Source organism: Channa argus, chromosome 4 (genome assembly GCF_033026475.1).
Source record: "Channa argus isolate prfri chromosome 4, Channa argus male v1.0, whole genome shotgun sequence".
Lineage (NCBI taxonomy): Eukaryota > Metazoa > Chordata > Actinopteri > Anabantiformes > Channidae > Channa > Channa argus.
Window position 1 is genome coordinate 8,650,619 of NC_090200.1, and position 18,169 is coordinate 8,668,787.

At 36.8% G+C, this 18,169-nt stretch overlaps 3 protein-coding genes across 10 annotated transcripts; all 3 read left to right on the top strand.

Moving 5' to 3' along the window:
• The first annotated feature begins 2,491 nt into the window (after positions 1-2,491).
• On the top strand, positions 2,492-3,576 carry LOC137125138 (dispanin subfamily A member 2b-like). Its single transcript, XM_067500132.1, has 2 exons — positions 2,492-2,692; positions 3,436-3,576. Exons 1-2 carry the CDS (start codon positions 2,492-2,494, stop codon positions 3,574-3,576), a joined length of 342 nt encoding a protein of 113 aa, XP_067356233.1.
• Positions 3,577-3,580: 4 nt separating this feature from the next.
• Positions 3,581-12,505, top strand: LOC137125925 (mannose-binding protein C-like). 7 transcript variants are annotated; one of them, XM_067502173.1, is made up of 7 exons: positions 3,581-7,100; positions 7,229-8,780; positions 9,038-9,212; positions 11,031-11,099; positions 11,451-11,516; positions 11,895-12,266; positions 12,371-12,505. In XM_067502173.1, exons 3-6 carry the CDS (start codon positions 9,041-9,043, stop codon positions 12,260-12,262), a joined length of 675 nt encoding a protein of 224 aa, XP_067358274.1. In that variant the 5' UTR covers positions 3,581-7,100; positions 7,229-8,780; positions 9,038-9,040; the 3' UTR covers positions 12,263-12,266; positions 12,371-12,505. The 7 variants fall into 7 exon arrangements, with proteins under 7 accessions (XP_067358274.1, XP_067358276.1, XP_067358275.1 ...); XM_067502175.1 differs by lacking the exon at positions 12,371-12,505 and having other exon boundaries at positions 3,581-6,321; positions 7,047-7,123; positions 11,895-12,262; XM_067502174.1 differs by lacking the exon at positions 12,371-12,505 and having other exon boundaries at positions 3,581-6,321; positions 7,047-7,100; positions 11,895-12,262.
• A 612-nt stretch (positions 12,506-13,117) lies between these two features.
• Positions 13,118-18,125, top strand: LOC137125929 (mannose-binding protein C-like). Of its 2 annotated transcripts, XM_067502186.1 has the most exons (5): positions 13,118-13,200; positions 13,806-13,992; positions 15,256-15,333; positions 16,438-16,503; positions 16,791-18,125. In XM_067502186.1, the coding sequence occupies exons 2-5, from the start codon at positions 13,809-13,811 to the stop codon at positions 17,171-17,173; spliced, it is 711 nt and encodes a 236-aa protein (XP_067358287.1). In that variant the 5' UTR covers positions 13,118-13,200; positions 13,806-13,808; the 3' UTR covers positions 17,174-18,125. The 2 variants fall into 2 exon arrangements, with proteins under 2 accessions (XP_067358287.1, XP_067358288.1); XM_067502187.1 differs by lacking the exon at positions 15,256-15,333.
• Positions 18,126-18,169: the final 44 nt, after the last annotated feature.

Consider the following 18,169-nt stretch of genomic DNA (forward strand, 5'->3'; position numbering starts at 1 on the left):
ACCTGGATTAGTTGGAAGTGAAGGTGAAAGAGGTGAACAATGTTATACAGTTGAGTCTTATTGACATCATCTCAACTCTATTTTCAGGAAAACTTTTTCTTTTTCTTTCTTTCTTTTTCCTTTCCCGCTAGAAAACTGACCAACCATTTTACTCCCCATTTACATTCCTCTATTCAACTCTAGTCTCTACATTAGCCACCATAAATACTGCACCTAAAATATAATTTCCAACAGAGACATGAAATGTTCCCATATTTATAATATTTAAACTATTTCAAAGTAAAAATATTCCTTGAGTAAGAATAATGCACCAATGATACAACATTCCCAGTGTATGTATGATATCTCTTTGTATCCATTATCAATTTATGTGTATATTTGTTGAAATATAATCCAATTTGACATAAATGAATCAAGAAGAAAAGAAAAAGAAAAAGAGTTTCTTCCCCCCAGCAGGACAGAACATTCCCTGCAGAGTGTATTTCTCACCCACAAACATCAAGCACAGAAGCCAACTGTCAGCCAGCTGTTTAACCCCAACTGCAGCTGTGCAAAAGCTGCAGAACTAATGTGCGCTCGGTTTTCTCAACCTACAAAATCGTTTTTGAATTTTCAATCCTATGTTGAGTTTAATCAGGGCCTCAAATGCTATAGGACCCACTCAGTACAGACCTTTGTGCTTGCAGCCTTCTCATTAATTTAATGGGATGCAGACTTATTTACAGCCCCTAATTGAGCTCTGCTCAACCCCTCCTCTGCCCCCTTATGCACTTTAGAAATCAATAGCCTCCACAAATTTCACAGGTATATAAAAACAAGACAATCACATCCAGTTATTAAATTTAAGGCCATATTATATTATTATCTTATATAATATATTATTATCTTATATAAGACAGGATAATAAAAATAGTCAAATAAAGTAGGTTAGGTAAATAGGTAAATAAAGTAGGTTATTGAAAGAACCTGAACCTTGCCTCACTCCTTTCATGGCTGAGATGAAAAGAGGAGAAAGCAATAATGTTTGAAACAAATAATCCTACAGCTCTTTCAGAAAATTGGGAAAAATTGAGTTTATGCTCAACGTTGGCAGTTTTAAATCTCGTGAAGTTGGGGATGACTATGACTTAACCAATAAAATGAATATGCTTTGTTCTTTCCAGGCCAGAAACTGGATGGTTCTTGGTGCTATGGCTCAACTGCCTGCTGCCTAAACATCTGGGCCACAGTCCTGGCTTCCATCTTATTTCTTATGATTGTTATTGTTCTCGTTGTTGTGGTTGTAAAGCCTTCAGTCATATGAGCAACAGTACAAGAGCAACAGTTTTAACAATACAATCAATTTCAAGTAGTACTCGAGTTGCCATCTGTTGTGGTTTGGTGAAATGTGTGTTTGCTTTATGCTCATTGTTCAATTTATTTATTTAACTTAATACGAAGATTCTGAAGCTAAAAGTAATAATGTGTCATAAAAAAAAAATTTTCTTTCCCAGTGATTGTTTAGAATTAAATTCAGTAGTAATAGTAAATGTGTCCTATCTCTCTGCAGTTTGTCTGCGAGATTTTGAAGGTTTAAACAGAAAAAAGTTAGAGATTTAAGGATGGAAAAAAAAAAAATCATTACGATCACAACTGTGAAGGTAAGAGGCTATTAACAGACACAGATGGTAGATTCCAAATATTGTTGGAGTTACCTGTACTTTTGTAGGCACCTACAATCATCTCTTCAACTTATCCAAACTTTTTATTTGTGTAACAGACGTGTAATGAAACTCCATACATCCTTAAAAGCAGTCTGCCTTCAATCCAGTTTACCTTTGAAGCCTGTATCTAAGCAGTTTTATAGAAGACAATTTCATTTGACAATAAACTACATTTTATTTTCTTTATCCTCTTTATAAATCTCTAAAAGGTCTTTTGTTTATTTTGAGGGAAACCTATTTGAGTTTCTGCTTTGTGGCAATACATTTTTACATTTTCACCAAGTTAAAATGTACTGATTATAATTTCGTTTCAAGGTCAAATCAAATAGCAGCTGAACAGAATACTCCCTCATTAGTAAGGCTACACCCGTTTGGTAAAATCTCCACTCTTTCCTCACGTTTCCTGTTGTTCTACACCAACTAACTGCTGAACACTGCAATAAAATGCTTGCCCAAACACAAGTTTACTGTTTGAAGACCTCTTAAGTCCACAGTGTACAGCAGATCAAACTGAATCTTTTCGGGACTTTTATACTAGAAGTCCTTTGCCAAACACAACAGCCAGCAAAAGTGTTTTATTGTTTTACCCCTTTTGATATTGATGTACAATAAAAGATAAAAAAAAAAAAAAAAAAACAGAACCTCCCCACAGAAAACATGTGCTAACACTAGATTGCTAAACTCTTGATTTAAAAAAAAAAAAGGAAATCAACACATATAGTGACACCAACAAGTTCTTTCACACATTCCTGCACCAACTACTCTGAACTACACTTGTGCCGAGAACGATGAATCCCGCAGATCACACAGTTGGGCCTGTTCCACTGGAAACAGGAAAATATGAAAAATTCTCTGGAGAGCCTGAAGCAACCGTTGTAGTTACCATCAGCACTGAGCCCGTGAAAGACCACACCATATGGTCCCTCTTCTCGTTTGTCTACGCCAACATCTTCTGCCTTGGACTGGCTGCTTTCATCTATTCCATCAAGGTGCGTTTACATTTATTACTTTGAACTGCTTAAGAATTTCATCAATCAGGTCTTTTGTCATTACCCTTTTAAACACACGTGGACACATGTAGCCTGTTGTTCTTCATGTTCTTCATACTTTGATAGTACAATGGGTTACAGTAGTCCACCTCAGCTTCTAATGTGTGTATTGATCCAATCACTGTCCAGAGAAGTTAGTGGGTGCCATTCATAATGTTTGATTGTGACAATTGTGTGTTCTTATTTCTGCCACGACTCGTCCCATGAGTCTCCATACCCCCAAAATCCTAATTTTAGTATTTTCCTGCACATGGGGCAGTGGGCTTTGAATTTCTTGTTTGCAAAAGGCTTCAACCAAGCAGTATTTGGTAGATGACAGTAATAGAAACAACCATTCATGGGAGACACACTACATTTTATCAAACACAACAGCACACCAGAGTTTTTTAGTTGTTCCAGATTCAAAGTTAGTTTTGCTTAGTAGATTTGTTAATGCAATAAATACAAATTGATGAGAGTAAGAACTACACTAATAAACCAGTCAACCAGAAGTGTCTTGTATTTACAAACTAAAGGTTTCCGTCACCAAAACACCCATAAACTAAACTACATGAGACTAATCCTTAATACCTTTAAATAAAAAAGACTTTTAAAATTGTGATTATTCAAAGCTCGACTTTTTACAGACCTGCAGAAACCCTGATAAATCCACTTTTATAATGAATATTATTTGGTCTTTTCAGGCCAGAGACCGGAAGGTGGCTGGAGATATGAACGGTGCCCGACACTATGGCTCAACTGCTCGCTGCCTAAACATCTGGGCCACAGTCCTGGCTTCCATCATTTTACTCATTACCATTATTTTGTTCAGTATTGGGGTATAGTTATGTTCGAAGAATAAGACTCTGTCATTAGTGGTAACACTTAAAACGTTTAGAGAAATATGAATGAGTTTAATTTGATAAGATAAGAATTGTTTAGGCAAAAATGAACTGTAATGGAATGTGCATGATTGTTCAAATTTTCCACAAATTATAGTGTTTAAACTGAAACTGTGTTTAATCTCTCTCTGGAAGTGATTTCAAGAAACAGCTGGAAATAGGGAACAGGATGTAACAGGTCAGGGCAAGGCTCAAATAACTGAATGGTCAACCCCTACCAGAACGAGAACGTGCTATAAAAAGGTTCCCCACTGTAGAACTTCAGCACAAGTAGAAGTCAAAAAATATGAAGCTTAAATAATTTACTATCATTAGAAATAAAAATAAATATTTAATTATTTTCTATATTTAAGGTTTTTTCATATATTTTGTCGCATCTGAATTTTGTACAGGCAAATTATCCTTTGAAAGGAGATTTTCTTTTTTGCCCCCTTCCCCCCAACCATTTATCATTTTATTTTTATGACTATTCGGAATTCAAAATGGTAAAAATGGTTGTTTGGTTTCTAGATAAGGGAATTGAATGTCAGAAATCTCCACTCCGTCCTCACATTTCCTGTCTTTCTACACTAACTGTCACACACTGCAATAAATGCTCGGCCAAAGAAAAGGTGGCAGTCTGAGTATTAAGACCTCTTTTATGTCCAGAATGTACTGCAGTTCAAACCTTTTAATAGTAGTCCTTTCCTTATACAGTTAGGAGAAACCGTTTATAAAAGTGCCAAACTTCATTTTCCCATGGTTCATTTTCTCCTTTATTGTTTAGTTGAAGTTGTGATAAGCCTGTGATAAGTTTTCTTAATCTGTTCTGTCTGTAATCGTTTGCTCTTGCGTCTGCACCTTCCTGGGGTAAAATTCTCCTCACTTGAGTAAAGAATGGTTTTCACAATAATCAGTACACCAAGTCCGGATTTCCAAGTCTTGAGAGTTGCAAAACGCCCTGTGCTTCTCTGTACTTGCATATCGAGGACTTGTGAAACGTCATCAGTCCGAATACTGTTCCAATTCTAGTTTTTAATAAGATGCTACATTTATGTCCGATTTTCTCACTGTAAGACCTGTGTCTGTGCAACTGTTTTGAAAATATGTTATCAGTGTCAATAAAACTGTACAGCATTTTTTCATCTGAATATTTCTAAGTAAATAAATACTGCAATTGAACATGTGCCAGATTGTGCACGGTTTCCACAAATTATAGTGTTTAACTTGAAATTATATTTCCCTCTCCCTTTTCAAGCAAAATAATTTCCTCATGCAAGCTGAAAATGGGGAGCAGGATGTAGCAGGGGCAAGGGCCATTGGTGGCACCGCCCACCCCCAACAATTAAATTGCCAACCCCTGCCAGAATTAAAAGGTGCTTTAAGTAACTGCTGTAGCACAAGGAGAACTGAGAAAATCATTACAAATAAAAGCAATTTATTATATGTGTCTGACTTTTTTGGTTTACAAAATGGTAGACTATTGAAAATACATGAATTAGGTATTTGGCCAACTGAATGGACATTTCTTAAACTGAAACATTCCAGTTTGTCATCCTTTTTCAGCAAGGGATGTATAAATAATTATCAAAAGCAGACTAAAATTATAGTAAGAGGCTATCTCACCAACATGTCATTCAACTTTGAATTCACATGAGCCTGAAATCTGTTGTTTCTCCCAAAAAATAATGATTTCAACATGTTGTCAAAGGCCTTTGGATTCTCAGTGTTATGGAATCCAAGTCTTCTTTCCAACATTGGATTCTCAGTGTTATGGAATCTAAAGGCTCTCAGACTGGAGGCAAGCACAGTTTTTTTTTTTTACTCTTCTGTGTCATATTCCATAGAAAGAGCTTTCACCTGCATTTCATTTTCTCTGAACTGGAGGGCAGTTTTCTGAGCCATTTTGTTTGGAAGCAGCAAAGAAGCAGCAAATTCAGTATCAGGTGAGTTTATTTTGTTCTTTGGTACTATTCGATACTTCATTTACATTACTAACTAGGAATAATTTTCAGAAATACAATTGTAAAGCTAACTGTTTTGATACAATGTCCTACCCTTTGAATTAATTGTTAATTAATTGATAAAACATACTTCTGACATTTTATCTACATTTTTTGTCCTGCATTGGGAAGGATGTGTTTCACATTTTGCATCCTCTGCCTGGTGATTCCTGTTGGTTACAGTCAGCTGCAAGGTACTAGTGGTCCTACAGGGGACAGAATAGATTCTGGTCCACCTGGGCCTCCTGGTCTACCTGGGCCTCCCGGTCCACCTGGGCCTCCAGGGCCGAATGGGCCTCCAGGTCCACCTGGGCCACCTGGTGCCAAAGGTGGGTAGAACCGATATCAGCATAGCCATCTTTCTACCAGAATTAGCTTGGAATACTGACCACTTTAAATTAGGAACATTTTTTAATGAAGCGCTAATATATTACTACATTAAACATTTTATAACCTTTCCTCCGGTTCCACTTTCAATTCAAAATGTTTTTGTCCCTCAAAGTATTGAGGATTTGTACAGTTGTCTGTACAAATTTGACTTATCTTTCTTCTAATGTGTACCAAACATTTCATTTATACTGAAATGCCAGTTTATGTCACTTGACCTGACCAACAGGGGAACGTGGAATGCGAGGAAAAAGAGGACCACCTGGATTTCCTGAATTACCTGGGTCTAAATCTATTAACAGGGATAGATGTAAACAAGGTGATATACTGTGGCTATTAAATATACATACATTTAATGTGAAGTGTTTTTATTTTCCTGTGCAAAGTGGTGTAGACACACACACTGCACCCAGCTGTACAACCAAGCTACACAGAAGACCGAGATCAATGGCTTGTGGCTTGTCCCTTCAGAGGGTCGCCACAGCAGAATGTGTTCTGCTTGTTGATATGGCTTGAGTTTTTTCTTTTCTTTTTTTTTTTTTAAATACCCGAAGCCCTTCCTGCCATAACTCTCCCATTTTTATCTGGGCTTGGGACCGGCACCAGGGTAGCCCTTGGTGGCTGGGGACTTGAACCCGTGGGCATGTGCAACCTAAACCCAAACCCTTCCTATTGAGTAACAAAACTAAAGAGAATGCATTCGAATTTCAAATTATTGTTGAAACTGGGGCTGCATGATATTGAAATATATTGATATTGAAAATGACATTTCAACAGAATCATATAATAATCATAGTTCCCCCTTGCTAAACATCACGCAGTGGTCCTGTAGTGGGGATGTATTGTTCCAAATGAGCACAACTGGAATTTATAGAGAACATAGCAAAAGCACAGGAAGTCTTTTCTTGTAAATTAGCAATGGAATTGAAAACCATGTAAGTTCTTTACATGTGGGGGGGCTTGTTGATGCATATCAGTACATTATGTTCCTGGATATGTTGGTTCCAACTTATCTGAACTTTGGTAACAATCTATTTGATCGAGTTTTCATTGGGCCCATTGAATCCCTGACGATGCTCACTACTAAGTTAGAGCTTGGTATGTATATTGTTCTAAAACAAGTGAGTTTTGCAGAAACAGATCTTCTGAATTGAACTGATAATGTTTGTGGCTCATGAAAACTGGTTAATTTATTGCAGATTTTATGCATTTTTTTTCTTTTTCAGCTGTAAACTATGACTTTGTGCGAAACGTTGCTCAGAAATACTTTGTGTCCTACAAGGAAAGAGGAACTTTTTCGAGGGCTGTTGAGTTCTGCTCTAAAAAAGGCTTAGAGGTGGCTTTGCCTGAGAATGAAGAGGAAAACAATGTACTGACTCAGTACTTTGAAGACGACTGCAAAAGAGCCTGGATCAGTATCAACAATAACAAAGGAGAGGGGAATTCTGAGACCGATCTGAACCACCGACAGCTGAACTTTACCAAATGGGGAGATGGGCATCCACACAAATTGATCGGGGATACAGGCTGCACCATGTTGTCAGAAAATGGCATTTGGCAAGTGACACACGAATGCAACTTGAGTTCTTACATTATTTGTCATATGTAGAACGATCGTATGATTTGCATTTTTCCATGTATCGTTTGCTTTTCGTGTATCTTATAAAATATTTGCCTTAATTTTTGATCAAGTGCATTATTTTATAACTGCTTTAAACTGAAAAAGTAACGCACATGCATTTTCTCACTGTGCTAATATTGATTTATTATCTACTAAATATTCAACATACTGCATCAGCAGCACTGTACAGAGACATACAGTATTCCCACAGCTTAATAAAAAATAAAACAATAAAAGTCATATTGTGTGAATGTGACAAATTATTCTATATTCTACAGTTCTATGTAAAACTTAAAATACATAGAGAATATTCACAGAGCAGATTCCTGTTTTGCTGATTATCAAGTGCTAATCATCACAGCTGCTGGTCAGTGTCAAACTGTGCTGTATTTTTAAAATTTCTAACAGAGTGAGATGTCTTCTCTTCTATAATTATCATCTAATCCCAAATCAGTCCCAGCAATTATAATCTCCCAGTTAAATATTGATTGAGTTGTGTTGTGAATAGATCAAGCATCAATTTCTAGTTCTGAATCAGGACCTGCTCCGTTTAAAAATGAGTCGTCGTTGAAAAGTAGGATGTGCCAATATGACACTTCGGACATCCACGTTTTTAAAACCAACAAATGGCAAATATTTCAATCAAAAGCTCTGGCATGGCACAAAAATGAGGCACCTTATATGGTTGTTGAGCCAGATCGCCTATTCCTACTGCCAGGAAACATCAATGTGACTAACAGTATAATTTATAAGTAGTGAAAATCGGCCAACTTTGATGTGGTTTAAAGTTATAACTAAACTCTTTAAAGGGGGTTGGATAATATATAAGTTCCTCAATCCATGAATACTTCAGCTATGGCTGCTTTAAATCCCAGAGTCCGGAAATAAAGGTGCATCTTAATCAATCAAAATAAAAAGTAATGTCTTTGCTAGAAATACATTTTAAAGAAATCTGTTCTCAGACCAGGAGGAAGATGTAGTTCTTTCTGTGTCATATCCCAAAAAGAAAAAAGAAAAAAGAAAAAAGAAAAATCAGCTGCTTTTTATTTCCTCTAGACTGGATCTCTCAAATATCTGGCTTCAAACTATTTTCTCAACCACTTTCATTTAGACACAGCAAAGCAGCAGCACATCCTCATCACTCCTCTTACTATAGTGTAAGTTTTTAATCTGTTTACTTATTGTTACCACATTATTGTCACCAATATATTGGGAATAATTTTATTAAATGCTCACTTATTCCTTTGAATAGATAATCCTAAACTTTTTCAGAAATGTTAAAATAGTGCTAAACACATTCTAATCAACTGTTCATGGTATCTCTAATTTGTCGGAATTAATTAATTATAATTGCTTGCATTTAATGTGTATGGCTGTAAATTATAATATATATTATTTTTAATTTCCCATTCAGAAGATGAGGCAGATTCTCCGTTTCTATGTTTTCTGCATGATTGCTCCTATTGGCTACATTCAGCTTTATGGTCCTGGGCCAGCAGGGCCCCCTGGACCACCAGGGCCTCCAGGACCGCCTGGCAAAGTTGGAGTACTTGGGCTCCCAGGGCAACCTGGATTAGTTGGAAGTGAAGGTGAAAGAGTTGAACAATGTTATACAGTTGGGTTTTATTGACATCATCTCAACTCTATTTTCAGGAAAACTTTTTTTCTGTCTAGTGCCTGTTGAGGTTCAGGAAGACCAAAAGTCACTTCCTCAGATAATTTTTTGTTTTAAATCAAGATTTGTATACTGAGAAAAAAAAAAAGCGCTATTTCATCACATACTCAGAAGTAAAATAAATCTACTAAAATAAAAATATAAAAAATACAAGACTCTAATCAGTTAAAGCACTGTAAACAGGACGGCGTCTCATAGGACAAGTACCGCAACACCAGGAAGCTTGAAACCTCTTCACTACAAGGACATTACTTTTTAGCTTGTCACATGTGCAGTGTTTGCCATACCCTTTATAGTTTGTGGCAACCCGTAACAAAATCAATGCTGATTTGCTGACACATATTTTCGATTATTTATTTTTTCCATTTCAAAATGAGTTAACTTTATTTCATCACAATGCTGCATGCAGCGCATATATTCACTTAGTGCCTTCATGCTCTCTTTTAGACAGAAACATTACAGCGGTATTGTCGAGGTTAGCACACTGTATATAACTCTGATGAGGCTGAATGTTTGCTCCCTAAACTAATTTTTTTTTTTTTTTTGTCGTGTGTTTGGCTCCTCTTTTTTTGATGGCTCCTCAGGTTTGTCCTGCATTGCCTTGAATCCCTTCGCCTGCTAGCAAAGCCCATTAGCATTGTGTTGCACAGTCACACAGTTCAATAACAAGAGAAACCCTTTAAGGGCTGAGTGACAAGAATTCAGACAATGATCATAAATGAATAAAAACTATAGCCCAAGTGAGAGAAAAGTGTCAGGTGTGTTGTGTGATAAAAGTGTATCAGCGAGAATGAAAGCAAAGGTGTTCGAGACGGTGTTGAGACCAGCGATGTTGTTCGGCTTAGAGACAGGAGGCAGAGCTGGAGGTAGCAGAGCTTAAGATGTTGAGGTTCTTTTTGGGAGTGACGAGGATGGACAGGATCAGGAATGAGGACATGAGAAGGACAGCTCATGTTAGATATGTTGGAGATAAAGCCAGAGAGGCCAGATTTAGTGGGTTTGGACATGTTCAGAGAAGAGGGTGAGGGCCAAATGAAGGGTCGTGGAGATGGCATCGTCCGTGGAACGATTTGGAAGATGCGCAAACTGCATGGGGTCCAGGGAAGTCTTAATGTGCCTCAAGACGAGCCTCTTGAAGCACTTCATCACAATGGGTGTGAGCGCGACGGGATGACATAGAGTCATAGAGGCAGGAGACAGTAGACTTCTTAGGCACGGGAACAATGGTCGTTGTCTTAGGGCACGTAGGAACAAAGTTGCTGCTCAGGGAGATGTTGAAGATGTCTTTAAAGACATCCGCTAGCTGTTCTTTGCATTCCCAGAGCACTCTGCCAGGAATGTTGTCTGGTCCAGCAGACTTCCGTGGGTTAACTCTGCATAGAGTTTACCTCACTCCAGCTGTGGTTAGACAGAGCACGAGGAACAAGAAGAAGCCCAAGTGAGACTGGTACTTGAATAACTTGTTACCTGCCCTCTATTGAAAGACTAACATTGAAATGTCTGAATTCCTTTATGCTAATCAGAGTTGATGTGTTTGTTTAAGGCAGTACGATGCTTTTCCTCTGGTTTCAGCTTTGACCCCCTATTGTCCTGAGATATTTAATGTTGACTTTACCTATTTCCTTATTCTCCTAAACATGATGAAACACACATTCCTGAGCATTTCATCATCACAGGGTTGCTAATGTGGCTTGTGAACTTCTACTTTTGTTTGCCATCACTTGGGCAACAGGATATCGAGGATTTGCTGGAGTTAGTGGAATTCCTGGACTACCTGGACCTGTTACAATGTGTAAACAAGGTGATGCAGAAAATTATTAAATTACAGTAAATAGGAAGGTAAAACACATACTATTCAAACGGAAATAGTTGTTCTTCTCTAATTTGTCAGTAAGGTCGAGCCTTGTTAAAAAGCTTTTAGAAGTAAGTAACTCTGCACAGGCAATTCTCCACATTAATTGACACTGCAAGTTCAGGAGAACATTTGTAAATATTAAAAAAGATGTGAAAAACATTGCACAATATAACTTTAATGTGTTAATGCTTTAATGTGGCGAAGATAAGTGCAAATTGTATGCAGATTTTGAAAATAGTCTTATAAAGCGCTTTACAATGTTACCTGTCATTTGACTGAACTTTGTGTTTAATCTAGATGCCTTTTATTCTGTCAACAACAATGTCAAAACCCTAAAGCAGAGAATTGCTAAATTAAAGCTGGGTAAGTATCCTACACAAGGTCCACATGGTGAGTTTATAGTAACCAAATGTAGATGACGAAAAAAGCAGCAGTTTTTCCAAATTGATTGTTTCAAAATCAACCAGTGTTGAGCTAATATAGCACCTACATAATATTTGGGCTAAATTTACCCAGTACCTGTGAGTAGTTGTAATTTATATATACACTGATTGGCTCACTGGGTGAAAAAACCTACATAGTACTGAGTAAATGCACCCGTGGTATGTTTTGAAAAAAACTTGAGAGTCAGAGGCCCATAGTTAACTTATAACTCATGATTATTAAAATATATATGATACTGTTTCTCTGCTTTTTGTTTGTTTGTTTTTTAAATTAATCATTTATTTATTTATATTGCAGCTATAGACTACAATTTTGTGCGGAGGGTTGATGAGAAATATTTTGTGTCTAACAAAGAGAGAGGCACTTTCTCCATGGCTGTTGAATTCTGCTCCCAACGAGGCTTAGAGCTGGCTTTGCCACAAAATGAGGAAGAGAACAATGCACTGACTCAAGTGTTCAGCAGCGATTACAAAATGGGATGGATCAACATCGAAAACAGAAAAGCAGATGGGAATGTTGAGGCTGATGTGATGTTTAACAAGTGGGAAGAAGGACATCCACACAAATCCATCCAAGACACTGGCTGCACCGTGCTGTCAGAAAATGGAGTCTGGCGAATGACACACGAATGCTCCCTGAATGCCTACATCATTTGTCAGATATAAAAAGGTTTTATATTGAGGGTCTTGCCAATATTACATATTTCAGTTTAATTTATCTAATCAATGTATCAAACTTGTGTGATAATATACACTTGCTGACCATTTTCTTAGGTACACCTACACAATCTAATGCAATCCAATACCGCAGCACTGGCATGAATTCTACTTTTAAAATATTCTGGCTAAAGAAATTCTGATCCCAACGAGGCTTGGAGCTGGCTTCCCCACAGAACGAGGATGAGAACAGCATACTGATTTAATTGTTTGGGGACAATTAAAAAAAAAAAATGGGCTGGATCAACGCCAAGTAAAAGAGCAGAGGGAAATTCTGAGACCGATATGAAAAAAAAAGAAGTTCATCAAATGGGCAGATGAGCAGCCAGACAAATCCATCCAGGATGCAGGCTGCACCGTGCTGTCAGAAAAGGGAGTCTGGTGAGTGACAAGAATGCTCGATGAATGTTTACGTCATTTGTCAGATATAAGAAGGTCTGATATCCTTCGCCTTACAATACAAGGCTTTACATGAACTCAGTTTATACAAAGATGTGCAAGTTAAGTCCTGATTTGCTCACAAACCACAAAGCTGAAATCATAGAAAATAAATCGTAACGACACATATTCATTAAAGACAAAGGTCTCAGTGTGGAAAAAAAACTAAAGCTGGTAGAGGTGCAGCTGATTTTAAATGTCTTTTACCATGATTAAAGTACCATTCATTGTCGGTGGAATAAACTGAATGCATTTTAAAATAAATCTGTAGTCATTTTTCGTCTCAAACCAAAGGGAAGCCGTGGTTCTTTATTCTGTATCATACAATCAAAACAGAGATTTTCCAGCTGGTTTTCATTTCCTCTGGAGTGGATCGCTCACACATTTGACCATTTGTTTTGGAAGAAGCAAAGCAGCAGCACATTTTGCAGATAGCTCCGGTTTAAACTGTAAGTTTTTCTCTTTTTTGTTCAATAATTGACACTTTACCTCTGCTAAATAACTTAATACTACCGAAATACTTAGACAAAAATGTTATTTTTTTTAAGTGTTACAATACTGTAAACACTACATTTGCAAGAAGAAAGAGTCACTGTTATTAACAACTCACTTGAAAAGTTTAAGACACATGAGCATGATTTCGGACTTCAAAAAGTTAATTCCAGTTTAAAAATCAAGGACTTTCTGCACACACACATTGATAACGGTCATCATGGTGAAGTAGAAGGAATGTTGTTTTAAGTAGTTATATAGAAAATATTAGACATTAACAAGATATAAACATTAACAATATTTATATGTTTACAGCTTACAGTTTTTCAATGTGAAATGAAAACATTGTGTTTAAAATTCTTAAAGAATTAAGTTGACTTTTTTTATTATATATGTTTATTATTGTAAACGTTTAAATGTATGACTGTAAGGGGCCTTTAACCACTGATTTAGTTTCCTTTTTGAAGGTACTAAATATGTTATTTACAAACAATTTTTCAGAAAGATTTTTCAAACTTTAAAGAGAAACTATATTTGATAAGGATTTAAATTTTTAATTTAGAGGATGAGGCTACGTCTCCTGTTGTGCACCTTCTGCATGATTGCTCCTAATGGCCACAGTCAGCTTCCAGATGACACAGGAAGTTCTGGACCACCGGGGCCACCAGGGCCACCAGGGCCACCAGGGCCTCAAGGGCAGATAGGCCCACCTGGGCCAGAAGGGCCAGGAGGGCCACAGGGGCAGAAAGGTGAGTGTCATTGACTTTTTAATATTAATTTTTAATTAAAATTTTTTAGTTTAAAAAAAATATATAAATGTATATGAAAGGGTTTCACAGGCTGAAACTTGGTGGCTGTCCGCCTGCAAAAGAATTCAGTATTCGCAATTCTATTCGGTAATGGTAGTGGTCTCTCTCCATTAGGAGGTGGATGCTGTTATACTTTCAGTTAGGACTATCAGAGTTGGAAGTGCTTAGAGTTATTTCGAAGACTGTCTATTTTTCCATTACATTTTAAAAGGGCATCCGGTGTAAAAAAAAAAAAACATATGCCAAATCCACATGCGGAACATGTTCCGCTGTGGCGACCCCTGAAGGGACAAGCCAAAAGCTGTTGAATCAAATATATTTTGAATAATGTTTAAATAATTTCTAACAGTATGAACTACTTTCTGAATCAATTAGGCTTCTTTTCTAATCTCCTGTGGTTGTAGGTAGGAGCCACTGGAGTGGCATCGTTTGTATGTCTGACACACAGATATACAAACACTGTTAAACTAAAACGAATAGGTCTGATAATTAATTAAACATTACAAAATAAATTCACTAAATTTAATTAAGATCCAACATTCTGTTTCCGTTGTTATAAAGAAATTGATGCAGCTCTGCAAACAAGTAGATCCTTGTCTTGAAAAAACTGATCTGATGTTTGGGCTGTTTGGTCACAAAGTGGTTCTTTCTGACTGCTGTGTACATCCACTTATGAAACCAGGTTACTGGAAATCTGAGGCACACGCAGAATGCAGCAATCTGATTTCCCCTTTCTCCTCAGGCTAATTTTAGAAGTCTGGTGCACAGGTTTTAACTAAAGAGATCAACAGTAAAAACTGAATAGAAAAAAAAAGACCGACTTATTCAGACTACTATGAGGCACTTTGGCATCACCCTGTTAATCTCTGCATCATCCAGCCTTTCATTACTGGAAATTTGTGAACATGCAGAAGCATAAGAGTAATTTGATATTTCCTTTACCTCTGACTTAGGTAGAGGAAGCAGTGGTATCGACTCCACCAGTGTGCTGTCGGTGTTTGTAATATGCAAAGAAAAATGCAGAAGGAACCTTTCTGCATCTGATGCTGTTAAATACCTTATTCACATTTAAAAAATTAGGCATTTACAAGGTTTAGAACCTGAATTCAGCCTATTAAAACTATCTCTGGATTTAATTCATCCACACTTTCATCAAAAGTGACTTTTTAAGTCTGCTTAAATTTCTTGTTAACGGCTCTTCAGGGGACACTGGAATTCAAGGACATCGGGGCATTACAGGAATTCCTGGATCACCTGGGCCACTTATAATGTGTGGAAGAGGTGACTCATTTTAAAATTATAAACATACTTTACAGAATAATATTCAGCAGTTGAACAAATGTTATCTGCCATTTAGTGATTGGTGATATACTGGTTGTTATTTGCTAGACAGTATGATTTTTTTAACGTACAGGTAAACTGTCATAACATAACATATAGAATATTGTCCAGTAGAGCACTGTTCAATGTGTGTGTCTCCTAATGACAATGTTTAGTTTTTTAACGCAATAAGTGTCCCTCAATTTCCTCTCTTCAACAGGGCAAAACACTGTGGCACAACAATCTGTGAGAAAAAAAACTTTTAACAATAGCTGTTAGGGATGGGACGATATCACAATGCCTCAATACATGTAAAGAGGCTAAACGAGACATTTTTTAACATCTTAATAGATCAAATGTAGATTTTTATGGCATCTTTAATAACTAACTTAAAACCACCTAGTGCTTCAGACATCACTTAAAGAGACATTTTCCTCAAGAGACGCTGTAGTTGTCCTACAGAAAAATCAAGTGGAGCAAGATTACACAGTTCATCTATGGACAGACATGGTCACACTAGAGACAGACAATAAAAGCGTGTTCCAAACAATCATATTCACAGTGGATTGGAGGTATGTCTCATCAGGAAAATCCCCCAATACACAAACCTATATAAAGACTCAGTAGCAACAAGGTAGATACAAAGAAAAATACGGTGATAGATCATAAAACTATTAGAATCTTAAAACAAAATTCTATGACACACATTTGTGGTCATTCTACCCAACTCTGTCATTCACTGCAGCTTAGCAGGGAAAAATGTTAGCTGCATCAGGAAATTTGGCACAAACTCAAAAAGTAGACATCATTTTAATGTTTTTGGTTTTTGTTGAGCTACAGGTGTTTGTTCAGCACTATATTGCATTTTTATGCCTTATAATGGCCCAGATATTGTTTAATTTAATTGAGAAAAAGGTTAATCAAGCAATTTATGAAAACAACCATTTCTGTTTCCCTACATTGTCGGTGCATGTGATTATGAGGGAAGGAAAAGAGGAAGCTGATAATTATGAATGTTTAGATTTATTGCAACTGTGCTTATTGACATTTCTCCATTTCATCCAGAGCCCTTTGCTTCTATTAGCCAGGACCTTGAAACCTTAAAGGGGACCATTGCTAAATTAAATCATGGTAAGCATCTTCCTGCATGAGACTGTAAAGTGAGAAAATACACATTATGTGACATTAAGGTAGCAGTATTACACAGTTTGACATAGGATTTCCAACAACATACATATTACAAATAAGTACATTTCAGACTGAACATTTCAGTAATTTCATCTTTTTTGGGAGAACAAACATTTTTTGATATTTCAAATATTATATAGTATATTTTCAAAGTACTATTATGATAATGAAAAATATAATAATTTGCAGTTGTATTCCTGATTTGCTGCATGCGCTTTTCTTTTTTTCAGCTATAAGTTATGACTTTGTCAAGAGAATTGGTGAAAAATACTTTGTGTCCAACAAGGAAAGAGGCACGTTCTCAAGGGCTTATGAGTTCTGTTCCCAACGAGGCTTAGAGCTGGCTTTGCCACAGAACAACGATGAGAACAGAGCACTGACTCAAATGTTTGATGAAGCTGTCAAAATGGCCTGGATCAATGTCAACAATGAAAAAGCAGTGAGCAATTTTAAGGCTGATATGAAAAATCAACCTCTGACTTTTACCAACTGGGCAGAAGGACAACCGGACAAATCCATTCAGGATATTGGCTGCACCATGCTGTCAGAAAATGGAGCCTGGCGAGTGACAGAAGAATGCTCTCTGATTGCTTATATCATTTGTCAGTTATAGAAAGTTCTTGACTGACTGTTTTTCAAATGTCAGATGTTTGATATTGAGATAATGATTATTTTACTGTCCTGAACATAAGTGGATAAAGGGACAGTAAGAGTCCTCCTTATGAATTCTCACTTTGTGTTAATATCTGTGAATTAACCAGTAGCATCATTAGTCATATCCTTATCTGACATATTTGCTTTTTACTGTCCTCACACAGAGTGGAACTTGTTCTATGCTAGACAGTTAGCTAACATGGTGAGTGTGAAGTCCTCCAATACGCACAAGGCCTAACTTTTCTTGAATGTTTTATGAAGGCTCACTTTTCTTTTCTCTTGCTTTACTTTACTCACTCACTGTAAAACTGAAGACAAATAACAATAGGAATGAAAATAACATAACATACATCTTACAGGTACAATTCAAAGTTTCAAATATTGACATAAAAATATGGGTCACAACAGCAATGATCGCCACAATTTACTGTAGTTCTGAATTAACGATTTTAAAGCAAAATAATAATGCAGCAACCATAGTATGTCTACAGCATAAAAAAGGGTAATAAACAAAATACTTACGGACAAATAAGGCTCCAACGTTATAAAGAAGATTAGCAGCAGGGAATCAGTCACGCTGTTTCCTCTACCTGCTTCAGTAACTCTCAGGGGAATCCAGGCTCTAAACCTACTACTGCTAGCTGACCACAGGGGGGCAGTGCTGCTCCCAAAACGCTATACACAAAGCTATTTAAAGGTTTCTTAGCAGTTATAAATGCAGTCAAACAGAGGGCAGAACATGCTTAATTAGTTATGCTATACTCAAGTTACTAAAAATTGCACTTTCAGTATGTTGTCATTATTAGACAGGCACAGATGTTCCTCAGAAAAAGATTTCAAGTAAATTATGAATGAAATAACATACAAGTATAAACAAACAAAATGCCACAATAAAATATAGAGGAATGCAATACTTTTATTTGTTGTTTGGCTCCATAGCAAAAAATGCACGGGA